At 47.7% G+C, this 25,410-nt stretch overlaps 1 protein-coding gene across 4 annotated transcripts in view; it reads right to left on the bottom strand.

Annotated features, from left to right (window-relative positions):
- Window positions 1-1,372: 1,372 nt before the first annotated feature.
- Window positions 1,373-25,410, bottom strand: part of TJAP1 (tight junction associated protein 1) — a 41,977-nt gene continuing 17,939 nt past the window's right edge. For 3 of the 4 annotated variants that reach the window (XM_033144516.1, XM_033144515.1, XM_033144517.1), the window contains exons 3-10: window positions 21,710-21,761; window positions 18,586-18,743; window positions 15,497-15,525; window positions 12,768-12,929; window positions 11,492-11,558; window positions 8,323-8,430; window positions 7,060-7,143; window positions 1,373-5,379 (exon numbers count right to left, since the gene is read on the bottom strand). In XM_033144516.1, coding sequence (XP_033000407.1) covers window positions 4,060-5,379; window positions 7,060-7,143; window positions 8,323-8,430; window positions 11,492-11,558; window positions 12,768-12,929; window positions 15,497-15,525; window positions 18,586-18,711 — 1,896 coding nt within the window. In that variant the 5' untranslated portion in view covers window positions 18,712-18,743; window positions 21,710-21,761 and the 3' untranslated portion in view covers window positions 1,373-4,059. Of the gene's footprint in view, window positions 5,380-7,059; window positions 7,144-8,322; window positions 8,431-11,491; window positions 11,559-12,767; window positions 12,930-15,496; window positions 15,526-18,585; window positions 18,744-19,925; window positions 20,041-21,709; window positions 21,762-25,410 lie in introns of those variants that run through there. The other variant, XM_033144519.1, reaches the window with a different exon arrangement.

Here is a 25,410-nt window from a genome sequence, read left to right as displayed (position 1 = left end):
GTAAGGCCTCAGCCATGTAAGGCAGTTTGTGGAAATGTGATTTGTTACAATGGTACCCATTCCTCCTCCTAAGAGTTCACAGTGGCTCTGTTGTTTCCATGCAGGACTCTAGGGACAGCAGAACTCTGTTTTGCTTTGGACTATTTTCCTAGCCCCACACAAACAAAACTCATAAATTATTTTCTCTGCGTCAATCACAAAAGCCAAGAGAACCACCAGGAGGCAGCAGTGCCATGCAGCTTCTAATTAGGATATTGTGGCCGCCACAGACCGCATGATTTATGGGACAGCTACATAAACAGGAGGAGAGGGAATAGAGACGTTATGTCATGAAAGTGGACAATCTTCTTCCATTTTACAGAGGCAGGTGCCTCGTCATATAGCAAGAGATTGCTTTCTATCCTACTGCGGTCCAAATACAAACCCTACATTAGTAGCACAGTTGCTAAAAGATCCAGAAGTAAAATGGCAATGTAAACACAGTCATGACAATGGCTTATACAGTATTCAACATAGCACTAAGGCTCCATCAGTGCCATGTTTTTCCTTGGGAAGGCAAGCTCACCCTCTCCTGCCCTTGTGTATCCCCTAAGGTAAAGAGAAAGGGACCCCTGACCATTAGGTTCAGTTGTGGACGACTCTGGGGTTGCGGCACTCATCTCGCTTTACTGGCCAAGGGAGCCGGCGTACAGCTTCCAGGTCATGTGGCCAGCATGACAAAGCCACTTCTGGAAAACCAGAGCAGCGCACAGAAACACTGTTTACCTTCCCGCCGGAGCGGTACCTATTTATCTACTTGCACTTTGATGTGCTTTCGAACTGCTAGGTTGGCAGGAGTGTATCCCCCAAACCTGCACAAAATGACTTGAGAGTGGGGCAGAGTATTGCGAGCGGGGGAGGATACTCACAGCGAGTGGGAGTCCATGTGCTGGCTTCTGCTAGCACAACCAGTTGCACATGACCCATTAAGAAGACTGATCAAGTCTGGGTGTACCTTTACAAGGAGGGCCGTAGATCATGGATGCAGCACACATTGTGCCTGCAGAAGGGTCCGAGATTCAATCCCATACACCTCAAATTAAAGCAAGGATCGGGAACCTGGGGCCTTCTCTGCATGTTGCTGAAATTCCAATTCTCATTAGCCCCAGGAAACATGGCCAATAGTAAGGGATGGTGGGAATTTTCATCCTACAGTGTCCGGAGGACCACAAGTTCACCAATCCTGAGTTAAAAGAATGAAAGGGAAGACCCTTTGCTTGCAGCCATGCAGAGCCGTGTGTCAAGAAACTGAACACCCTAAAAATCTTTCAGTTGCTTTGGTTTCCTGTGCTCCCCTTTCAGCTCCTAGCAGCACAACAGTCAGCTTCAGACGTACTTTTAAAATAGTTTATTTCTGGCTTTAAAATATACATCATCAGTTTGAAAATCTCAGAAAAAACACATTAGTCGCAGATTAACAGTCTTGAGTTGGGACACTGTAAAATATGGGGCAGCCAAAGAAGGCAACTCAAGCTCCCCGAGAGACAATTCATAATACTGCCAGAGAGGAGAAGGATACAAAGGGCTGAGATGCAGGATTGCACAAAAGGAGCTCTGGGAGGAAGGCTGCAGCAGCAGGACTAACACAGACCTGATCCTCAATTCTCCTGCAGGTTTCGCTGCCACCCAGACCCATGTGAAATAAATGGCACGTTTCGGTTGCACTCGAGAATGATTTCCTTTCTCTTCCCTCCTCCCAACCTTTAGTACAATAGAATTAAAGGAAATGGAGATTGGTCTCAACCAACATTGTAGTAACTGCTTGGAATTGTCCGTTTGGTGGCTGCAATTGTGACAGTTTCAGATTGCCTTATGTGCAGTTGTGCAGCCCAGCCACAGAAAGGAGGCCTGGGCCCCGGACTAAAAAACTGTCTCGGTGGGATGTGCTAAAATCAGTTCCATTTTAGCCAAGCTCATGAGAAGGGCCCAGATTCTATGGGACAGGCTTCACCCAGCACCATGTCTGTCCAATACTGACCACAAACGAGAGGTCACCAGGAAGCCCCAAAGCCTTCCCATCTCCAGCACCCTTTGCAGCGACAAAGAGAACACTGCAGGGCTGGAGCAGGAACATGTGACAACTTGGATTCTACCTTTTGAAGAGCAAAGGAAATTCCAAGAAATCAAGGGTTGAAGGAGGAGAGTGGCTGAGCAAAGCAAGCAGCTGCCAGCTGTAGAAGTCAGATCATTACGGGTTAAGTGCCGCATAGGCAAAATGAAGGGTGTCCATATTTAGCACCAATTTATTAGCATAGCTAAACTGAAAATACTGAGTCACACCCCAATGCTGGGATGCAACCGCCAGCAGCTTATCAGCAAGAGAAGTGGCCAATGAAGAAGGCCACATCAAAAAGTTAGCTATGGCTAGACTGCTCCACAATTAACACACAGCAGACCCTGGTTAGGTCTGAAGGGAGGCAGCAGGGGACAGCACAAAAGGCAAGCAGATCAACACAAGATAGGCCATGGCAGCCATCCAATGGATACTGGAAGGTTTCGGGGGATGTTCTTGGTCCTGCAGGGCTATATGTGGGGTTTCTGAACAGCTTGCAGCTGCTTTGCTGGTGTTTGCAAGGGAAAAGACTCCCTGTGCTGAGAAGAAAGGCTTTAGGGTACTCTCCAGCAGAAGATCACACAGACTCCATCCGGACATAAGCAGCTGGCAATGCAACGAAGCTCAGCAGCCTAGTCTTCTCACTGGTTTCTTGAAGATTGTGCTGGTTGCCCCAAAGGCAGGCTAGGAAACGGTGTCTATGGAACATGATCATTCAGTGAAAAATTCCTAACACTGGCAACCTTTTCCTCCCCAGGTGCATGCACAGATATATGCAAAACACAGAAACATACTGCAAAAAATACAACACTGAATACATACAAAAAAAAAAAAAAACCAAAGCAAGAAGGGGAGGGGGAATATCAGACCTTGCCTAAGGCCTTGGGAAGGCACTAGTGTCGATTTGGATCACAGCCCTGATAGGATGCTCATCCTCATCCACCATCTCTCCAAGGGGCAAACAGGATGGTCCTACAGAGGCAAGATGGCTGCATTGCTTAGGCTTTAGCAACTCCTCAGCGGGTGGTGGGCATAGGGCAATAGCGACGATGAGATGAGCCACATCTTGCAGAGCAGATGCTCTCTGACCACCCCCCACCCCACCCCTGCACATTCTTTGCTCGTTCACAAAAGGAAGAGGTAAGCACATTTCAAAAGACAAAGACCTATAAGAAAGTAAGTAAAAGAACACATAGCTTCACGTCATTCAAATGAGACACAGACCACCCAAGAAAGAGCCGACACGGCAGTCACACACAGCCAAGCCCATTGTGGCAAATGACCGAGCCTACATTTTGCTGGCTGGCTGGAGCAAGGAAGCTCCAAGGCCCATTTTGGCAGGCTCCCAAGTGGTGCTTCCCCCAACGAGTAACCATGCTGGGTTCAGGAAGCAAGGGAACTGCGGAGGTGGCCTCCGAGCATTGTCCCACCTATTCACACCAGTGCACATCCACGTAGCAGAATGCAGGAAAAGAAAGCAGCAAAGCTCACACATCTGGGGACGCCCACCTAACGGAAGCCATCGCACCTCACTCGCAGCCTTCACTCGGGGGAAGATTCGCACAAGGAAAATAGGGACAGCGTGTTCCTACTTCTTGGCACGTAGGAATAGAGGCTTGAGGTGCCGCAGGCGCGTAACTCAGAACCAACAATGGGATGGGATGTTAGCAAGAAGGAATCGGAGTGTGAAGGCAGAACTGAGCTGTGGAAGGAAGGGCATGGGTGCAAACTGAGCTGTGGACACAAAGCACCTGTGCTGGTGGGAATCCGAGTGTTTTGCCCTGGTGCTGTAGCAGGAGAGCTGCCTCCGTTCTTAGTGTGCATTAAAAAAGACAATAAATATATAAAAATGGCCTGGAATTCCTGGAAAGGAGTCCCATGACGGTCCTCCTTTGAACCTCAGGAGTAAAGTAACAGCCCTTGGGAGCTGGGTGCAATGTTGCACCTGGGCAGCTTCCTTCCTACCCTCAGTTAAGCAAGTTGCCTTGCTCCTGGGCCTGCGTCAGGCTGTCTTTCCGATGGAGGTGGTGAACCCCCATCCTCTTGGGGCTGCGGTGGGGGCGGCCTGGAGGAGGAGGCTTGCTCTTGCACTCCCTGCCCTGCTCGGAGTTGCCCTCTTGGCTGGTTTCCTGGCTTCCCTGCAGCAGTGTTTCCTGCTCTTCGGCCGGGCTCCCGGACGAGTCAAGGTCTACGTAGTCTTTGTGCTTCTCTGGGGAAGAGCTGGCGGGCTCTGCCACCCCCTCTCCGCCACCCCCTTGCAGCAGCTTGTGGGCTTCGTCCTGGGAGAAGTCTGTGCCGTAGTCGGAGAAGTGGCCCCGGCGAGCGCGGGACTCGGTGCTGTCGGTGTCCGTGCTGGAGTCCCTGCTCACCGTCCAGCTGCAGCTCTGCACCGACTCCTCGCCGTCCGAGTAGGTGGAGGCGGCCCGGCCTAGCTCCTGCATGGAGCGGCTGAAACGTTTCTGGAGCTCCTGGGCCGTGTCGCGGCTGAAGGAGGTGCGGTTCACCAGCACCCGCTCCGTGGTCGGGGGAGCCTTCTCCACAAACATCCGCTGCCAGTTAGCCAGCAGGTCCTCCTCGGAGCTGGCCGAGCTGGCAAAGGTGCTGGGCACCTGCGGGGGGCTGCTGAAGGGGCTGCTCTGCGAGGAGCCGTGAGCTCGGCTCACCTTGGGGGACGGCTGGTAAGAGCAGCTGGAAGCTGAGCGCTGGCCCTCCGAGGCGGGGCTGCTGGGAAGGGTGCGCTGCCTGTCGCCGTTCTCATCCTCCCCCTGGACCAGGCTCAAGGAGATGGCTTGGCGCGTGGCATAGGTGCAGTTGGGCAGGGGGCTGTTCTTCGGGATCCGCACCTTGTCTTCCGAGAACTCAATCACCTTGCGCCCTGGGTACATGGGGTGGGGCGGGGGCGGGGTGGGGTATGGGCTCAGCTTCTCAAATGTGGGCACCTCGCCAGGGAGGCCCTCCAAGCCACTTGGAGGTTTGCAGCCCCCGTTTTGCTGCCGCACTCCCTCCGCCCCCTCGCTCTCGGGCTGGCCTGGGCTTGGGCAAGCGTCGGACGGGGCTCCACTCATGTCGACATGCACAAAGACATCCTCGGCGATGGAGCAACTGCCGCTGCTGGATTTGGCCGAGTTGAGCACCAGGGACTCTGGCTTCTCCAGGACTCTAGCGATCACCGAGGTGGGCACCACATCCGATGGAGCCAAGGTGTGAGGGGCCTCCTGGCCGGGGCCGGAGGTCTCCTGAGTGCTATGCAGGTGCTTGTTGACCATGTCTTGCAGCTCGTAGGGAAGCTACGGAGACAGGAAAAAGGACGTTATCTCGGAACCAAGAGAACCACTGAGCTAATAGGGTGGGACAGATGGATGAAGCAGTTATGTGGAAGGTGTTGTTTGCCGAGCTCTAACTTCTTGTCCTGACACCCCATGTCATTAAAAGCATCTTTCAAACCACCACCCACTTATAAATTCAAAAGATCCGTTTGTGTCCCAGTAACCAAGGGGAAAATGTGGTTCTGCCCCCCTGCCTTGGCTCTGGGCCTGACAAACAAGGCCCCTTCAGAAGAAACAGGGAGAAGCATATGCTCAAACTTGAACATTAAACAAGAGAACCTTGCTGGTGCATGTTAGGCCAGCATAATGCTATTGATTAGTGGAAAAAATTAGCTGGTGGCTGCGCTGAATTGAGTGACCAGCCCCCACTACTAGAATCTGAGGCTCCCAGGAAGCATGTAGTAATTATAGGGCACTGCCTTGGCAGCCTGCCCCAGACTAAGAATCAATTGCCATCCTGGCACTTGCCAGCTCCGGAGACTGAAGCAGCCTGACACTCCCACTGCTCCTGAAACCACCTCAAGCCCGTTGCATCAAGGAACATGGAGGTGGTCCAACTGCATCAGAACAGTGTTGTTAATGTAGAGGAGCAGCATCCCACTCCTCCCAAGGTTGAGCAGTTGCAGGACAGTGCCCTGGGCTTAGGCGTATACTCCACAGGACCTTAGATATACCTCTGCCCCATGGATTGACAGCAAGGAACTAGAAAGAGGGGCTTAGCTACACAGCCTTCTACATTTCCATGCTAAGTTCAGGCAAAGACCTCAGTCTTGCTTCATGAATGCATGCATTGTCAGGTGTATACACATTCCAGTCCTCAAGAGGCTTGAGCAACCCCATAGTCCTTAGCAAAGCACCTCTTTTTCTGTGTCCCATCACAACCAGTAATATGGACCAAGCAGGTGCAATCCTTTATAGGACCATAAGAGTGCTATGCTTAAAGGGCAAGAACATTACTTTTTCTCTTTTTTGCTGAAGTCCAAGCCTCAGTGTTTTCCAGTTTCTTGCATTACAGTTTCTGGCATTTAACATGTTGCCTACCTATACTGAGGCTTTGCAATGAGAAGAGGCACAGACTTGGTAGGACATAAATCCAGTTAAGGTAGAGGAGGTTGTATTCAACATAGCACTAAAATGAATGCTCTTTCAGCACAAGGTTACTCCTTGAGCAATGTAAACCTCCTCCCGCCTTCTTTGCCTGACTGCTACTGGTGTCCAGGAGCCTGTTTTGAGCATATAATGCATGCAAAGCACACATGGGTATAAATCTGTACAAGTATGTGCCCATCATAAGATGTGCTGAACTCTGGGATAGCTGTGAGATGATAAACTGACATGCCAAGCGGCCCTAAAGATGGGACTGGGCACTACATCACAACCGCCTTAAGAGACCTGTCTTTCTGAAGGCTAGAAACCACCCAAGGGTTGCTAGCTATCCTCCTTCCCACCTACAGAAACGCAGCTGAGGAACAATGAGAAGACAAGATGGCAAGGCATTCATTGTCCTTTGTTGTCCCCCATGGGAGTCCCTGCAGAATGAGGGAAAGCAGTTCCTCCTACACTTTCTATGTACTGGATGAGAAAGAAGCCTAGATAGAGCAAGGTCCCTCCAACCACCACCCCTTCAAGATTTCCACTCACATCGGCAAACTTGTGATTCCGAAAGTGAGACTTGTTGCACTTCAGGAGCTGCACTGCCAGGTTACAGTCCTGCCGATATCGCTCCTGTCAAGACAACATGCAGGGATTGTCAAATCACATTCAGAGATGCCCCAAGACATTTTGGGGCCTGAGGCAAAAAAGGAAAAAGAGCCCAAAAAAGTTGCTCCATGGTGATGATACCGGAGAGCTTTAATGGTACTTCAGAATCTGCCAGTTTAAAGAAAGCCAGCTCACTTAGGCTAGCAGTAGTAATGGTTCTGATTACATCACATAAAATATAATAATAATAATAATAATAATAATAATAATAATAATAATAATAATATAGCAATAGCAATAATAATCCTCTCTGCCAGCCCTGTAAAATGAGCTAGGTTCTAACTCACATTCATCTGGACAGAAGAAAATGCTGTAAGATTTGAAGCAGAGCACCCTCCCAAATCTATCCTGTATGTCTGCTAAGTTTTACAGACTTACTGAATTTCAACACACACACCCTGCTTTTATGCTATATTTCACCTCCATCCACAACCAGAGTATCTGAGTTTAAACAAGATTTAAGCTCATCTGAGTATTATTCCAATCCAAATGTTCTGGATTAAAATGGCTCATGAACTGGTCAGTAAGAGTAGTAACACACAGATCTTGCTTTCTTAAGTCAAGCAGCCTGAGCATTTAATTCTACTGAAGATGCCTCTTTGCTGTTCATCCCTCGAATTTCTTAAAATAAAACACAGGATTTTCAGTATTGAGATGCCCCAAAAATGTGGGATAATCTCACTACCATTGCACCAAAATGCATGAAGGAGAAAGAGATGCCCATTTATTGTTAAAGATAACATTCCTAGACAGTAGGTGTGCTAAGGAAACAGTTCTTCCCACCCAGCATAAGGTAACCTACATCAGGGCTTTCCAAACAGTGTGTCACAACACATTAGTGGCAGCTGCAGTGTGTAGGTGTGTCACACAAACACTCTCCGCGCTCCTCCCAGGGCTGGAAAGGGTTTAACCCCTGGTATGCTAATAAAAGTGAATTGCTGTGTCGCAAAATGATGCAAAACTGAATTAGCGTGTCGCAAAATGATGCATGTCTAAAAAGTGTGTCACCAACATGAAGTTTGGAAAGCTCTGACCTACATAGTCAGCAAAAGTTCCAACACCAACAGTTCAGGGAAAATGAAACCTCTTAGTTCATTCCCTTTCCTTGCAGTGAATTCATAATCTGGGGAAAGGAGTACTTACATTAAGCTCTTCCAGTTTATTGATGGTTGTTTTGGCATCCAATAGTTTATTAGTGAGCTCCACAATCTCCCAATCAAGAGTCTTGCGATCCATTTCGGCTTTTTTAATCTGGAGTACAGGGATATATAGGGGGTGAGTCCCATTTGTCAGCAGCAGCTGGACTTCCTCCCTGCCCAATTCCTTCAAAGAAAAAAGCCCAACCAAACTAAAAGCCAATAAACTCAGAGCCCCCCTTTTGCCCTTAAGCAAGGGAGGGAGATGGGGCTCAAACAGCACATGGAATCAGTCATTCTGCATCCTTTTGCTTGGAGGACTTAAAACACATTTACTAGTTATGAAAGCAATCTGCACTTGGAACCTTCACCGGTGCAGCTGCTCTTCATAGCTATTTGGCAAGCAGATCATGCAGAGGGTGAACACTGTCCCTTAAGCAGTCAGGGTTTGGACATGCCAACAGGGAATATTGTGACATTGGGCTTTGAAGATGCTCCCTAGTTGTGTGAAGCCTGTTGGGAGATATCCTTAGCATACCTGTAGCACATCCGTCACTTGGGTAGTCAGTTACAAAACAACAACCGCTAGTGTGGGACCTCTTTATCCAAGGGATGGATGGAAACCGTAACAACTGGAAGAGTACACAGCCCAGCTCCCATTGTGTAATGTGGTCACCTAAGCAAACTTTCTCTCCCTCAGCACAGCAATTACTAGCACTTTATCCTACAAAGGATAATGGCAATACATAATCACGCTTCTGACCCTATAGGCAGGGATCCAGCAATCTGCTTGCACCTCATTGATGGTAAAATATGGCTGTAAAACAAACTATGCACCTCCTGCAAATTCCAATAAAATCTCAGTTTTCATTTTACCAAAGAACATGCTTCTAGTCCACACAGCTGGAGGGGGGGCACCTTGGAGGCATGTGGCCAGAGTTACATACTTAAAAAAAAAAAAAGAATCATGGCAGGTTTTCTAGTGTATACAAGAGCAGCACAAATTCACTCAGTGCTTGCATCATAAGCTTCGATTCCTGCTCCCCTAATTTCACCAGGGTTTTTTTTTAACTCTTTGCAGTTCCTATCCTCCCCACCAAAAAAGAGTGGGAGAGATTCTGCAGAATTGCCAAATTTGGAAACTTGATCAAGACGTGAGAATTTTAAGCAGAGTATACAGATACAGGGCTCTGTACATGCAAGGTTTTGTGTCCCCCCCCCTAAAAAAAAGAATAAAACTTCAGAAGCAAGAAAGAATACTGGAAATTGTGTATGTTATGGAAGAGAAGCAAATGGGGGGGGGGAATCTTATTTTGCAAAAATTATTCTGTTACTTCCAGTCACAGGGAAGGGAAGAGCTCTTTGAAGGGGAAATCCAGTTCTGGAAATTCAATAGGCATTTTCTTGCTCATTTTGAAACCTATCTTCTTCGCAGACATGCAGTCAAATACCATGCATGTTTGCTCAGAAGTAAGTTATCACTGTCTCCAACTGGGCTTACATCAAATGAAGTGTGCATAAAACTGCAGCCTTAAGTAGTAACAAGAAAGCTGAGATTCTCCGGGTGCTTATTTCGCATTCAGTGTGGTGCAGTCAGAGAGTTGTAGAGTACACTGCAAAAAAGGTAGGATCCAGACAAAGTTAGTTGAACTTGGACTCCCCTGAAATCAATGGGATTTAAGTCATGGCTAACCTGTCCCATTGATTTCAATGGGCACAAAGTCCAATTAACTTTGTCTGGATCCAAGTCTCCTGCCCCCCAACCCTGTTACAGAAACTGGATTTAAAATGAATGGAACTGGAGACCCCTTGCTCCAAGAATCATGGTCCCAGCCCTCTGCCTTCCCCCAGATCCTTCATGCGATGGCTCGGGCACCAACACAAAAGAATCCTAAGGCCAAATTTCACTAGGCTCAGATAACAGATGAACTTCCTCCACACTTGCCTTTCTACAAGAAAAATGGAGGACACAAATGAGCTCAGCAGGATGCAGGCAGTCTATAAAAATGATCTGGGATGCTGATTGAATTTGTACTGAAATGAATGGCCCTGAGTGTGCACACCTCTGTGGGGCTTGTTAACTTGGTCCCTAATAGCTATAATTAAAGAGACATATTCAAGAAGTCAGGGAAGAGTTTTTCTGCTTCTCTGAAATTCAACAGAGATGAATAGGGGAATGCCACAGGGCAGAGATGGCTGAACTACCACGTCCAATTTCAGTGGCTTAAATATTAATAGGGCACGTCTTTTTGAAAAATGTCTGAAGTTCTGCAGGAATCCGTTCACAATCCACAGAGATCCCAAGTGACATGAAGTGCCTTATAATACAAGCTGGTGGCCAACATACTAATCGTTGGAGCTGCATCCAGATGACTAGAGAGGAGCACTAGTCTAGAGAGGGTCCCATGAGTTCCAGGTTTCTCTAAGCAGAGGGCATTTCTTTCCCAAGCTAGACAATAACTGAAAGTAAGACGGAGCAGCCCATGCTAGAACATGCGGGCCAGAACTGGTCGGATTTCCAAGGATAACCTTTCCCCTGCAAAACCCAAGCTGCTGGGACCCCATCTAGGACAGAAGTAGGGCTGAATAATGTGTGACCAACAATGAAACTGGACAGGCTGAGGCATGTGCAGAGGAGATAGAAAAACAACAACACACAAACGAAAAGACGCAACTGCAAAAATCCAGCTTTGACTGAGCGAGGCCTGAGAGGTGAGTGCACCCAGCATTTGCCAGCAGCAGCAGCATTGGAAAGAAAAGGAGAGAGACAGAGAGAGAAAGAGGAAAGAAAAGAAACAGCCATGAGTGTTATGAATGCACACAATACACAAATGTTGGCTCCACTCCCACAACCCCATGATGAGCTTTCCCCACCCGGATCCTACAAAAAGCAGCACATCAAATTTCCAGCACTCTGGGTTTTTGTTTTTTTGTTTTAAAAAAGCTGATGTGAGACAAAAACTACAAGTAGCTACATTGCAGAAGAACCCAAACTCTGGTGCAGGCAACACAGACGATCTAGAATGCAAAGCTCCCTCTGGGCAACTTCATGCTGAGATTCTGCCTCGAATCCTGACTTACATCCTGGTGTTACTACACTGCAATGGGAGTCAAGCCATTAGACAAGAGTGTGGCCCACCAGCTCTTCCCACTTATAGACTCAGCAGGTCAATTACCAGGGTGTGCAGCTTCTCCTCCAAATCCTGATTGGTTCTCTGTGAGGCTGTGTAACTGTTCTGCAACCTACAGACACAAGATCGCTCAGGTTACTGAAGTGACATCAGACACCCTGCAATTCAGAACTTAGGCGAGGTAGAGATATTTCAAGAAGCCGTGTACCATGGCTCCAAGTCATAGTTTCACACCTTCCAGTCCACAGATGAGCAGTTGACCTTTCCTTGTAGCAAGCCCAAGAAGTTTAAGTTGAGGGAGGGGCGATATGTTCATGGATAGAAGAGATGGAAGAAAAACAAGTCTTACCAACTTGCAGAGGACCTAGTTTTATCTAATGGGAGGGAAAGCTTTGCCAACAAGTGTCAATCCCATCACCCTTTCTGCATTTCCCATCTTCTTTTCTATCTATGAAGACCTTTACAATAATTACTGCATCCATATTCACAATGAACTTGTCACCATTATCCTTATTTCTAAGCTGAAGACAGTCAACTTGTCTATGCTCTCTGCACTCAAGAAATCAGGAGCTGAACATGGTATGAACCTAAGTCTCAGGTCCAGTTCCCTGTAGTAAACCTCCAAGGTTGCTGGGGACAGGGGAAGAATCCTCCAAACTTCTATCTATAGGTCATCACCTCAATGCCTCAACAAATTCTAGTAGTTTTGCTCACTGAAACAAAATGATGCAGCTAAAACAGATACCATGGGGGAGGATTAATGAATGCATCTTCTGACAATTGTGCCTGCCTTCCCTCTACCCCACCAGGATTAAATGCAGCATCCTTCCCTTGAGGCAGGGTGAAGCCAAATCCCTTTGCCATACTCAGCTGCTTTTAGTTTTTAGCAAAGATGAGGCAAGGCCTAATAATCTTCATCATACCTGTTTCACCTCTCAGATTGTGCCATGTGGTAGTCATAAAGATATTAACTTATCAGTCCCAGGGAACACTAAGCCAGCAAGTCATAGCATGACAAATGCTGACGGACAAATTTTGGCTTTTAAAATAATGTTTCCACCCCACTCATGGCCCCCATCCCAAGGACCCACTTAACACTAAACCATTTCCCATGCACAGAATGATTCATATGACTGTCAGCGGGGAGGGAGGGGACAAAATATATTGTGTAATGACACATTTATTGCTTCCCAAAAAAAATCTGCAAATAGCAATTCCAAGTATAGGACATACATCTCAGATTGTTAGGAAGCAATGTTTCCTTCTATCCAGCTGGTTCCCTTCTCTTACAGCACCCCAGAACTTCTTAAAGTTGACATACCTACGGAACTTGTCCTTGAATTTTTCTAGCTCCTCACGATTCTGGCCCAGCTCCATCTCCAGATAGTCTTGCCCAGACTCCAACTCCCTTTCCATTGCCTCCATTTTGTTGGTGACATAAGCCAGACGCCGACGCAGCTCCTCATTCTCATGCTGCAACAACCTAATGCAAACAAAGCAACAACATCCTGAATAAAAACTCCAAGTGCTGCAGTCTTCCATACAGTTGTACCTGGGATGTCGAACACCTTGGCTCCCAAACAAATCGGCTCCCAAACGATCGAACCCTGGAAATGAGTGTTCCGGTTTTCAAAGTTCTTTTGGAACCTGACGGGGCTTCCGTGGCTTTTGATTGGCTGCAGGAGCTTCCTGCAGTCAATCAGAAGCTGCGCTTTGGTTTCTGAACGTTTTGGAAGTCGAACGGACTTCCGGAACGGATTCCATTCCATGGTATGATTGTACAACACTTACAGCCTCACTTTTGAAAGAGGGCTGCAGCAAGACGCCCTCAGACAGTTTTGCCAACCCTTTCCTTTTTCTCTTCAAGTGCAAAGCGGCACACAGGACATGAAAAGACATCTGGAGAAAATGACTGCATTGTGAAAAAATCTCGGGCTGAGTTTACAGATCTTCCCTGCCCCCAGCAACCATTCACCACAAGAGAGGAAATAAAGCCCAGGTTTCCAACCTAATAATAATAATAATTTAAAAACCCCATTTGCAAACCTCCATTTCATAGAGCTGAGGCATGCTCAGCACTAGACCCAGAGCAACTTCAAATGCATGAATGAGCAAAAAAAACAAAAAAACCAGTTTATTTACTCTTAAGTTTTTGTGTACAACAAGGAATTACAGTACATTTTACTACAGAAAAAAAGGTTTTCAGGTATCCTCCTAAGCCAGGCATAGGCAACCTTCGGCCCTCCAGATGTTTTGGCCTACAACTCCCATGATCCCTAGCTAACATGACCAGTGGTTAGGGATGATGGGAATTGTAGTTCAATACATCTGGAGGGCCGAAGGTTGCCTATGCCTGTCCTAAGCTCTACTGGATTCCTGCCAGTGCCTTCGAGTTCCAGGAGGAGAACTCTGGAGGCATATCTGCACACCAGGAAGAAGAGGATCAGCAGAGATTGGGAAAGATGTGTAATAAGGTGCATTCTGGTGGTCAGGAATAGCAAGGGTGTTCTAGGGAAGCCTTTTCTGGATCTTGCGCCACTAAATTCTGTTTATGAGTAGCAAGCCGCTTTGAGCAGAGGCCTGAGCACATATGGGAATCTGCTGTAGATAGGAAAAGGTCATGTCAGTTGATCATATTGCCACCAGAGCAGAGATAGAGAGACTTATTCTCAGTAGCCTGCCACTCATCCATGCCAGCAGTGTCTCAGTTTACAGTATCTGTACTAAACACAGTAGCCAGATGGGGTTGTGCCGTTTAGGTGTCCTCCACTGGAAGATGAGACTCACTCAATAATTTACGTGCTGCCATGAAACATCTAGCAAGGATGCAGGGAGGCAAGTCAGTCGACATCGGCCCATCTCCACCCTCACAGAGGAAAAGTGACCCAGTTTCCAAGCAAGTGAGTGGAATCAGTCTATGGAGGAAGATACAGCCTATGTTTGCATAACGGCTCACTGGCACAGAAGTGTTCTGCTGCCCTATCCGTACAGCTGCTTGCATGCACAAAGTCTCCCAACAGTTCTGCTACTACTGTATTGGGTTTGTTCTTCACTGATTTAAGAGAAGTCCCCCAAAAATGCTGCCTCCTGCAGATATTTTTACACATCCGACTTTCATAGTGAGAGAGACTGCACAAAGGACATATCCCAAGCGCAGCAGATCACATTCAAATAATAGCGCTTAAAACGTGTTTTCAAGAAATTAAAATAGATGCCTGCTGTTGGAATGAATGGTTGCCTATCCACTCTTCCTGCTGGAACAGCAAGCTGAAAACCTAATGTAAAGTTTGGACCCTTTGTTTGTGCTTGTACAGCTGGGTCTCCACCTACACTAGCTTTGGCATCTATGCCTGAGGCAGCTATATCAGTTCTGGGACCGTCGTTTCAGCCACTGCACCATCAAGCTTGTGAAATAACGCTTCCTGATGGGCACAGAGCAGGAGGAGAGAACCTCTGGTCTGCAAATTATCACCATCATCAAATTTATTACCAGGGCGGGTTGCAAAAATTTGAATTTCAGTATTAAAAACCATTAAAACAAATTTCAGTCACAATAATAGGGTGGGTCCTGAGTATCTCAGGTGCCAAAGGCCAGGGTAAACCTGACCTGCCAGGTAACACCTTCTGGTCCTGAAACCAAACCCACCTTCTCCAAACGTGACATAATACGTGATGGCAGGTAGGGTGGGTAGAAACATGGCTGTAGAATGCAGGTTTAAATTTTAGCTGATATGTGTTTAATCCCACTTGGACAGTATCTCTCCCACCACAAGGGCCAGCTTTGACAGGTGGGCAGGACCACCCCCTATCAATCACCTGGTGTCACTATGACACCAGATGATTGACAGTTAGGTGGTTCCACCCACCTACCAAGCTTGGCCCATCAGGCTGGGGGAAGATGAAGATCTGGCCCATCAAATTCAAAAGGCCCCAGCCCTGGTGTAGAGCCTTAAAGGAAGGGAAAGCCGTCACATAAGTTCAGAGAATGAACATAAATGTAGTAGCCTGGAAAATAAAGATTTGCATAATGAAAGCGACGAGGATACTTACCTCATCCTTTCTGCATCCGTCAAGGGCTCCTGTGCAAAAAAAAAAAAAAAAGAAAACAGAAGCAAGAATCTCACTGAAAAATATGGGCAAGTTTTCAGAGTGGCAAACTGAACTATACAAGTGCCAGATGGAAATAACCCACAACACCCTCCAATTCTAATACAAAGAGCTCTGGCCAACCACACCCAGCTGGGATTAATTTTATTTATTTATTATTTATTGAATTTATATGCCACCCTATACCCGGAGGTCTCATGGCGGTTAAGTTTCAATCCTGCACTATACCAGCCTAAATTACCTCAGTCACTAGATAGCTTTAAATTGACAGCATTACAGTGTTCACTATGCAAACCGAAGACCTGCTCTGTGGTGAATATGATCCTTCGTTAATGAACAGACCGAGGGAGTTACTCCCAGCCACTTGTTTTTTTCTCTTTTATTGCCCATGAGTATCCACACGGCATTTAGGATGCCCACAGGCCAGCAAATACCGTATACTGTCCTGTACTCTATATTGCTCAGGCCACCATACACGTAAGTAAAGTACCACACAAATGAGACCGCTACCAACAATCTTAAAACAATCCCCATTGTATAGGAAGACACTTTGAGTTACATGCCATTGTATTATTTTTAATTATTTCTTACATTTCCTGGCCCCCTCCCCACCAGCTGTTCCTCCAAGGAGCTCAGGGGAGCATGCAGGGCGTCTCCCCCAGCCCCCAATTCATCCTCAGAAAAATGCCTTTCAGGTAGGTTAGGCCTAGAGAGTGTTAGGAGTCAAAGGTCATTCTGTGAGCTTCGTGCCTCTGTAGGAATTTGAACTCCGGTCTTCCCAGACCTAATCAAACACTACACCATATGGACTTAATATCCCTAAACAATATTGACTGACACATACTGCCAATTTCAGATTTTGGTGAGGACCCTTGGGCAAGACACCCTCAGCAAACTGAAACTGCTTGCTTCCATTCATTTTATTTTTGTTGCTAGCACCTGCTCATCTACCAGACAGTGTTTGTCCTGGTTGATGCTACTGTTTGCTTGCTCACTGGGCCTCTGGGTCCAGGGGGCTTTCAATGGTGGGCCCCTTGCTAGGGCAAAGGACCTTGGCTGGTGCCCAACCATGCCAGCATATGACAGTGGTTCTGAACTTACTGACTCTAGCAAGATTTGCCCTATCAGATTACACAGTATGGGGCAACTGGCAATCTCCCAGCATATAATGTCTGATAAAAGAGGGCAGGAGAGAGATCTGGGCAAAGACAAAACACATTTTCATTAGGGTACACTCAGCTTAAGAACCTCTTTCCGTGATGGATGGAAGTGAGTGGCAGTGTTGCTCCAGAACTACGACTCATACAAAGGTGCCTGAGGAATTTACCAGGCAGTTTAGCAAAACAGGTAAGCTGCCACAAACACATATACTGGCACTCGACAGGTAAGCATCCCCAAAGAAGCATACACAGGGCAACCTGGATGCCATAAGGAAGGAAGAAAAATCAATGGGCTTCTCAGAAAGCGTGACGTATTCGGTATTCAAGCACGTGGGCTCAGTTTCCGATTTTAAGGATCGACACAAGTGGGGAATGAGCTAATAAGAAACATGTTGGGTGGGTAATATTTGGGGATAAAACCCCTTTGGTCAAATCTCACGGAAACTTAAGGAGATCTGCCATCTCGGTGCTCTAAGTTACGACAGACAAAACTTGGAAGACAAACATCTGTCCCTCACTCCCTCTTCACTAAGTACCTACCTTGTTTAGTGCTAAGCTGAAGGAAGGGGAGGCTCTGGGTGAGGCACTGCCCTCCTCCTGGCTCCAACGTGAGGGAGGGGAGAAGGACCCTTTTCCTGAGTAGCTCGGCTCCAGCACTGGCCTCGGGCTAGTTCTGCAACCCAGGGGCTGTAGCCACACGAGCCGCGGTGGGTATTCACTCTGGTCTCGCCCTTCGTCCCTCCCTCCCTCCTGACCCAGCGTCTTCCACGGAGGCAGGTGCTGCTGCTCACAAGACACCCTTGCCAAGCCCAGCTCTGCCAGGTGCTGCAGCTGATACTGACACAGATCCACCACCCGCTTCTCCATGGAGAGGAACTTCTCCTTGCTGTCCGTCCTCACCAAGACGGGCTTCCTCCTTAGCCTGGAAGCCCTCTCCATCTCCTCTGGCAGCTTCTTACGGCAAGGTACCACATCGAGACCCTCGCGCCTCCGCTCTGCCTTCCTCCTAGTGAGCCGAGGGCTTTTCTCAGCGGTCCGCCTGGTGCCTTCAGGCTGGCTCTCCTTCTGCCCTTCTGGTGTGGAGCACCTGGGAGAACTGGGGGAGTCCTGGCTCCCTTCTCCTGCTCTGCCCTCCCCCAAGGAGTGCAAGTGGACAGGGCTCAGCACCCGGTGGGTGATCTCGTCCAGGAACTTGGAGAACTGGATCTTCTCCTCCGTGATCTTCTCTTTCCGCCTGACAGAGTCGGAGCAGCTCCCACTGTTGTGCTCGGATCCGCGCTTGTCCTGCCTGCTGAGGCACAGCTGAGGGTCGCTGTACTTCCGCGAGCGGCGGCCACGGGCCAGGGTCTCCACCGAGCGAGATTTGCGCAGGCTCTCAGGCCGCACTTCCAGCATGTCTGTCTGCTTCAAGATGCCCTTGAGGGGCAGGTGGGTTGATGGGACATGGAACTTCCTAGGTGCTAAGATCTCAGCGGGCTCTTTGAACATGAGGGAGCGTTCCAGGCTTCTACTCTTGAAGGAGCAAGTCGGCCTCCGGCCTTCGTCCCCAGAAACCACTACTGTCTCTACACTTCGACTCATGAACTTACTGAGCCGCCCGCGGCTAGGGTGCCGACAGTGCCTCACACTCCGCCTTCCCGTTTTCCCGTTGTGAAGCAGCACAGGCGACAGAGTCCGGCTCTTCAGGTTCAGCTCTGCTCGGCACCCTGCTAGCTCCTTGTCGCTGCTCGACTCCAGAGACCAGGAAGAAAAGTTAACGTTGCAAACCTCATACCCATCCACCTGCTGTTTGAGCTGGCCTGCCTTGGGGTAACTAAACCCCTTCGGCTGACGAAGTGGGACCAGGCCCTTAGCTGCCCGGCTTTCAGTTACCTGACTCTGCTCCGCCAAAATCACACCATCTTGGTCGTCGCGCAGGATGGGCAGCTCGTGCCGGATCTCGCGGTGCTGCGGGGGAGCCTTGCGGTAAGGCTTCTTGGAAGGTGCCGTGCTCGTCATTGTCCCCTCGCTTGACTTGCACAATAGGTCACCTGCCGAGAGCAGAAATTGCAGAGGAGAGAGAGAGTCACATATGCCCCATAAAGCCCAGATACGTTCCCAAGAAAGCAGTCAGATATCCTGTGTCCCACAGCAGCCAAACATCCAGAGAACAGAGGAAAGAGGCAGGCCAGAGCCTTGGAAAGCAGCTGTAGTAAAAAAGGAGGGAAGAAGAAAAAGCACAGCTGCGTCCTCCCAGCCAGCAAGAGCAGAGGATTGGCTCATCCTCTCTCTCTCAGTGTGTGTTATGCACATACACACACTAACATACAGTGTGTGTCCAGATTATATATAGCAAACGAGAACAGGCCTCAGAGCGGCATATTGATTGGGCTCTTTAGGAAAGGCCGTTTCCGATATGGAAACTGAAAACCTTGCAGGCGGTAGTGACAGGCCAGGCAGGAGCTATTGATCTTGTGCTGTCGCTGCCAAGAGGGACTACATGGGAGAGAACGCCAGGCATTAAGCATGCCGACAGGCTGGAGGAATTATGTGCTTGTTTTAGTTAAAGCCAAATTACTCCCAAGTGTGTCAGGGATAAAATGGCAGAGAGAGGCACTTTCGCTGCCACTCTCTCTAAGGGCAAAGCTTGGAGGCACTTCTAGGCTAGAAGGAACCCTGCTAAAAGCTGCTGAGCTATACTGCTGCACCAGGGCTTAACAACACAGGCCTACATTCTGTAAAAGATATGAGCCATGAACAGCACCTACCTGTGTCAGGTTCCAGGACAGCATTCGCCAGAGGCAGCATGCAATTTATAATTGGGGGGGGGGGGTCAGGACTGATGCAAATGTTCCTGAAAGCACAGACAAGAGGCCTCTGCCTTCTGCTGTGTAGGTAAAAAAATAAGTAGCCAAGGGCAGCGATCATGCTGCTGCCAGCCAAGACCCTTGTCAACAAATACAAGTCAAGTGTCCAAAACCCTTCCAGAAATCAGGCAGCCAGGCTTGACAGAAGCTTGGCCATGAAATCCTTCTATGGTATACAAGGGAGCTGGAATCAAACTGCCTTCCTCGGGCCTTTCCGTCCTCACAACCCCTGCAAAGTTCACAAACCATGTGGCCCACAAACAGCATTTTCCGAGGTAGCTAAAAGGATACAGGGAACGTTGCTCTGTGAAATCTCATCAACTAGAACGCCCTTGTCTACAGACAAGGACTGCATGCAGAACTTGCCTGTGCTGGATTCGGCACAGTTCTTGGCTTGCTTCCGTTTCTAAGTACTACGCTAGAATGATGTAACAGCATCAAGTACTTCTACTACTGACATATATCAAGGGGGAAACAGCAGGCTTGGCATTGCAGGAAAGTGACAAGAAGCACATGCTCACAACAAAGGTCAGTCAGGGCAGAAAAGGTGAGGCCTGCTAAAGGAGCAGGAAGCACAGACATGGCCAGGGAATGCTTTGCTGAAGGCACCTTCATGTCAAGCAAGTGGTTTCTTGTCCATTTCCTCCTCCTCCACAAGGAATGCATTTCCTTCAGCCAATGTGCAATAAAAAAAACCCAACATCATAGGTCAGGCGTCGGCAAGGTTATCTGGCCATGGGCCAGATCAAGCCCACGGAGAGCGTCCGTAGGCCGGACATGCACAGAGCGATACCAGAAATCGTGTCTGCACATGTGCATGACACCGGACACGCTCAGCGCGATGCTGGAAATCACGTCTGCGCATGTCCGTGACGCCAGAAATCACATCTGCGCAGATGCGATTTTCGGCATCTGGACATGCGCAGACGCGATTTATGGCATCTCGCTGCGCGTGTCCAGCGCCACGGACATGCACAGACGCAAATTCTGGCACCGCTCAGCAAGTCCCCACGCTGCGCTGTGCTTGTCGAGTGGGCGGCTCAGTTGGCGGGCGACTCGTGGGCCGGTAAAACGGCCTTCGTGGGCCGCATCCGGCCCACAGGCCGGAGGTTGCTGACCTCTGTCATAGGTTTTGCAGCCCTCAAGAGTCAGCCTATTGTAATGCCTGCTTAGAGCAGAGCAAGAGGTAAACGAAGACAAAGAAACAAACACAGGTTCTCTGTGGCATTTTGCTCTGTAAAGCCACTGGGTTCTTATCAAGTCAATAACAATTTGGGTAAAGAAGGCACAGTACCTTTGTGCTTAAACTGCCTGGAACTGTCCCATTACTCCCATGGTTCCCTCCAACATTCCATTACACACAAGTCAAAACATATCTGTACAGCTGGAGGTAAATGAAGGGCACCTACAATACCAATGACAATATTTTGCAGGCACATCATCTTCCAGACAGCAGCAGTCAAAGGTTCTGTGAGGCCTCTAGTAACCTGATGACTCATGGGTGAAAGTGTGTGCCTTTTGCTACCTCCTCCCCAGTACTGAACCAACTGAATTAAAACATGCTACCCTGCTAATCAAAGAAGGTTGTAAAAACTATCCATTAATTAAATCATAAAAGCAAGCACAAAAATGAGCAAAGATAACCGGTTGCAAATTTAACATGTCCTAGAATATTCTTGAAAACCAGGTTAAACAGAAATGACTTACAGTTTTCTTTATTAAAAAAACAACCAACAAGGGTGGCCATTTAAGAGCCCTCCTGGAAATAACATTCTATAATAATCTGGGGTCAGTCTTGAGAAGGGCTTCCTCAGCGCTCCACATTTCTCATTGTAGGAAGAACCATAGTTCAGTAGTAGCTATGCTTTTGCATGCAGAAGGTCCCAGGCTGAATCATCTCCAGGTAAATGGATCAGAGAGCAGATGACACGAAAGGCCTCCAAGTGAGACCCTGGGGAGCCTCAACAAATAGGCTAAACTGGACTAGGTGGGTAAGTCGTGACCAGATATATGACGGCTTGTTATGTACATCTCGTTCATAAAGGGGATTGGGTAAGGCCTCTTTGGCCGACTCTCACTGAAGGAAGGTCAAATGTGGAGCAGTGCAATCCCCACAGCTAAGCCTATAACAGATGTGCTGAAGAACTTACCAGCCTGGATTCAGATTTGAAGCCTCATGAAGAAGGCACTCAACCCAACAACCTAAAAAGTGAGCAAAACAAAGACGGTTTACTATGGAGCTCAGCTCCTCCTCTCTTTTCCAGCTCAAGGAATAAACACTTATGTCAGTCCCCACCCAAAATACGCCCAATCTGTAGGATCACAGGTCAGGTGGGGGTGGGGGGAATAGCTGCAAATACCTAAAGCTCAAAACTGTCAACAAAACATTCTGGTAGAGCACATTTCCCCACGTACACCAAAGGGTAATACTGAGTACAGTTATACCTTAGTTTTCAAACAGCTTAGTCCTCGAACACTTTGGCTCCCGAATGTCGCAAACCCGGAAGTGAGTGTTCCGGTTTGTGAACTATTTTTGGAGCTTCCTGCAGCCAATTGGAAGCCATGCCTTGGTTTCCAAATGTTTTGGAAGTCAAACAGACTTCCGGAACGGATTCCGTTCGAGAACTGAGGTACGACTTTATTTTGATTTTACAACTATTTGCTGCTGCACTGATCCATCAGAAAACAGGAGTTCAAGTACTGATTTATAAAAGGCCCAGGAGTCAAAATGAAGGTGGGCAGCAGATTCTCATGAAACAGACTACACAATCCACTATTTCTGAAAGGAACTGTAAGATGTATTGGGGGGGGGGGATGCTTTTGAAATCTGTACCAACTATTTGCTGGCCCTCTTAAGAGAATGTTCCTCACCTTCTTTACCACAGATCATCTCTCCCATGCCTAGCTCTCATAGCAAAAGGAGCCTAAAATGTACAGGTAGGGAATATATGCAACCAGATGCCCCACAAGGTCAGGGCACTATGAACAGTGGGGTGTAACAACAGGTCGGAGAATAGGATTCTGGCCAGCTATTTCCACTCAAGCACTCACACCATCTGGTGGGGTTGCATTGCTGAATGCCAGCTACTTTCCTCTATCAAGGACACCCAACCTTGGAGTTGGGGTTACGTTATGTGTACAAAAACTCCACACCCTAAGTCAGAGCCATAAACAAAGTTAGTGGAACAGGAAGCCAGGAGGGCCTGTGCTGGGCAAGAGAGCTGCTGAAACAAGTCTTTGAGATGCCCTAGGATTGGCCCTGCCCCAACAAGCTTGTTGGCCCCTTTCCTTACTACAGTGTTTTCTTCGGGCCTCAACTAGCACAGAACAAACAATCTCACAATAGCATAGCTATTCTGTTCCAAGGCCACAGAGCAATAACTAAATCTACACTTCTCCAAGTCCAACAATACAGGAACGCAGCATGGTTCCTGTGAATAGACTTGTGGGGGTGGGGAGAGGCTTTCCAAGAGGGCTCAGCATATTCTCCAATTCCACGCAAACACAGAAACATGACAATTATTTTCATCAGGTGCAAAATTCAGCAGCCTGAGAATCTCGCTTTTTTATTTTAAAAGCTGCAAGATCCTAGTTTTTCAAATGCATAAAATATATTATACATGTATCTGTACACACATGCACAACTATACAGAGGACATATAAATAAACATGGTGGTTTGTTGCTAATTAAAAAGTACAAAATGCAACCCAAAAGTTTACACAGTAAAACAAGTTACAAACAATGTAAAGCAGCAGAAAAGAAATGGTCTACTGTATTGTCTGGGAAGGCAAGCACAAGAACAATTGTCAGGGTCAGGTAACTTTCTGTTGGGTTCAGGCTTTTCCCTCCACAAGGATGGTGGGCCTATTGGGATGGTCTGCCCATGGAGACTAAGAGAATCCTTTGGGGGCTTCCTAGTGGCACGGCTGGAGCACCTGTTGAAACCTTAGTCGCTCTGTGGAATGCAGATGTGGCTCAGATAATCGACACAATTACTCCTATGCATGTGGCAAGCTAAATAGGTCCCACTCAGTACCTGGATTTACCAGGCAGTTGGGACAGTGAAGCGGCTAGGGAGATGGCACTGAAAAACTTGCAGTGATCATAAAATACATCAAGAGCTCACAAGTCTACTCTGTGGTGGAGTGAGGGCAGTGGAGCTTCTCCAGATAGTATTCAAAACATGGACCAGGTTGCTATGCACCTTGGCAAGAAGGTTGCTTGCATGCCTCCCACTTAAACATCACCAGTGTTGCAGTTCAATCAATGAACATGCCCAGCATGCGGTCTGGTCCTTTCTCGTTAAGATATTTCAATAACTGGCCTGTGAATGCAAGTAAGGCACCTGCTGGGGTATCAACTATCATCTGTGTACTCAATCTTCCCCCTTATGGCTTATAAAAGCTAGCAGAGAGGAGTTTACCTACAAGTTCAGAGGTTCTGTTGGATATTGAATCAGGTGGTTGTAAAGCTTAAAGAAGCCTTCCCTAAACCCCAAGGATTGCAACAAATATCAGGAAGTCACATGCATCCCTTTCCCGGGCAAAGTGCTCAACCCGCTGATTGCTGCACAACTCCAGGCTCTTTTGGATGGGACTTACTAGATAGATCGATTTCAGCCCCACTTATAGCTAAGAAACTGCCTTGATCACCCAGATGGATGGCCCTGATGAGAAAAAAACAAGTAATGCAACTCTGAAATTTTCCTGAATATCTCAGTGATTTTCAAAGCCATCTGTTGTGGTATCCTTATAGACAGGCATGTCAACTGAATGATGGGGACACTTCCTTGTTCTTGGTCCTGTTCCTATTTGGAGGGTCAGATTACAGAAGGTGGTCCTGGAGGACTATTGCTTAGTCCCATTGTTGGAATGATATCTTACCACCATGCTCTTCAACATTTAGATGAAAGCACAGGTCATCTGGAGATGGAGTGTGGTGCTGCCAATATGGTGGCATATTGCTTGATTTCTCCTTTTCGACTGGTTCAGGAAAGGCAGTAGAGATTCTGAATTGGGGTCTGAGATCAGTGACGGACTGGATGAGGGCCAACAAAACAAAGTTCCAACCCTAACAGAATGGGGGAGGGCATTCTACTAAGTTCTACTCAGAGCAAACTCATTGAAATTAATGAACATGGCTAAGCTAGGCCTATTCATTTCAATGGGTGTACTGTGAATAAAACTTAGTTGAATAGCACCCAAAGTGCCTTCTGAGACTTCATGGAAACACCAGTTAATTAAAAATAAACCACTAGGTTGCTAAAAAGGACCAGCTTTAGAGGCAAATTCATGCTCATTTTTTAAAAATGGTTTTACTCACTATAGGCCCATTTCTGAACACAATTTTACATTGTGTGCACTTATCTTTCAAGCCTTTGATGCCTTATGGTCCAGCCACCTCAAGGATAGTCCCCCCCATATATGTCCATGTGTTAAAATCTTTGTTAGATGTTCATAATTGGATGCTCCTGTCTTCTGAAATTAGGTAGGTGAGCACCACAGAGAGAGCCATTTTGGTTATAGCAGCCTGGTTTTGAAACCTTTTTCCCTAGAGAGACTCTTGTGTTGTTCTGATACCAGGCAAAAGCCCTTTTATTTCCTGTGCATTTTTAAAACCGAGGATAATATCCAACCAAGAGCCCGGTACATGTGAACGGCATTTTGTCATCCTTGGCTAGCTTGCCTCATCTACAAGAGACATTGTCTGCTAGAGTAGAACATGCATTGATTCCCACGTGCTTCTCCTATGTCCTGCTGGGTTCTAGAGTATAATATACACGTCCCCTGCTCAGCTCCCTTCCTCCTGCCCATCACACATCACAAAATACCCAGGGTACCACTGCACAAC

This window comes from Lacerta agilis, chromosome 3 (genome assembly GCF_009819535.1).
Source record: "Lacerta agilis isolate rLacAgi1 chromosome 3, rLacAgi1.pri, whole genome shotgun sequence".
NCBI classification, from domain to species: Eukaryota; Metazoa; Chordata; class Lepidosauria; order Squamata; family Lacertidae; genus Lacerta; species Lacerta agilis.
Note: the sequence above shows the minus strand (reverse complement) of the source record. Positions and strands in the feature narration are given on the sequence as shown.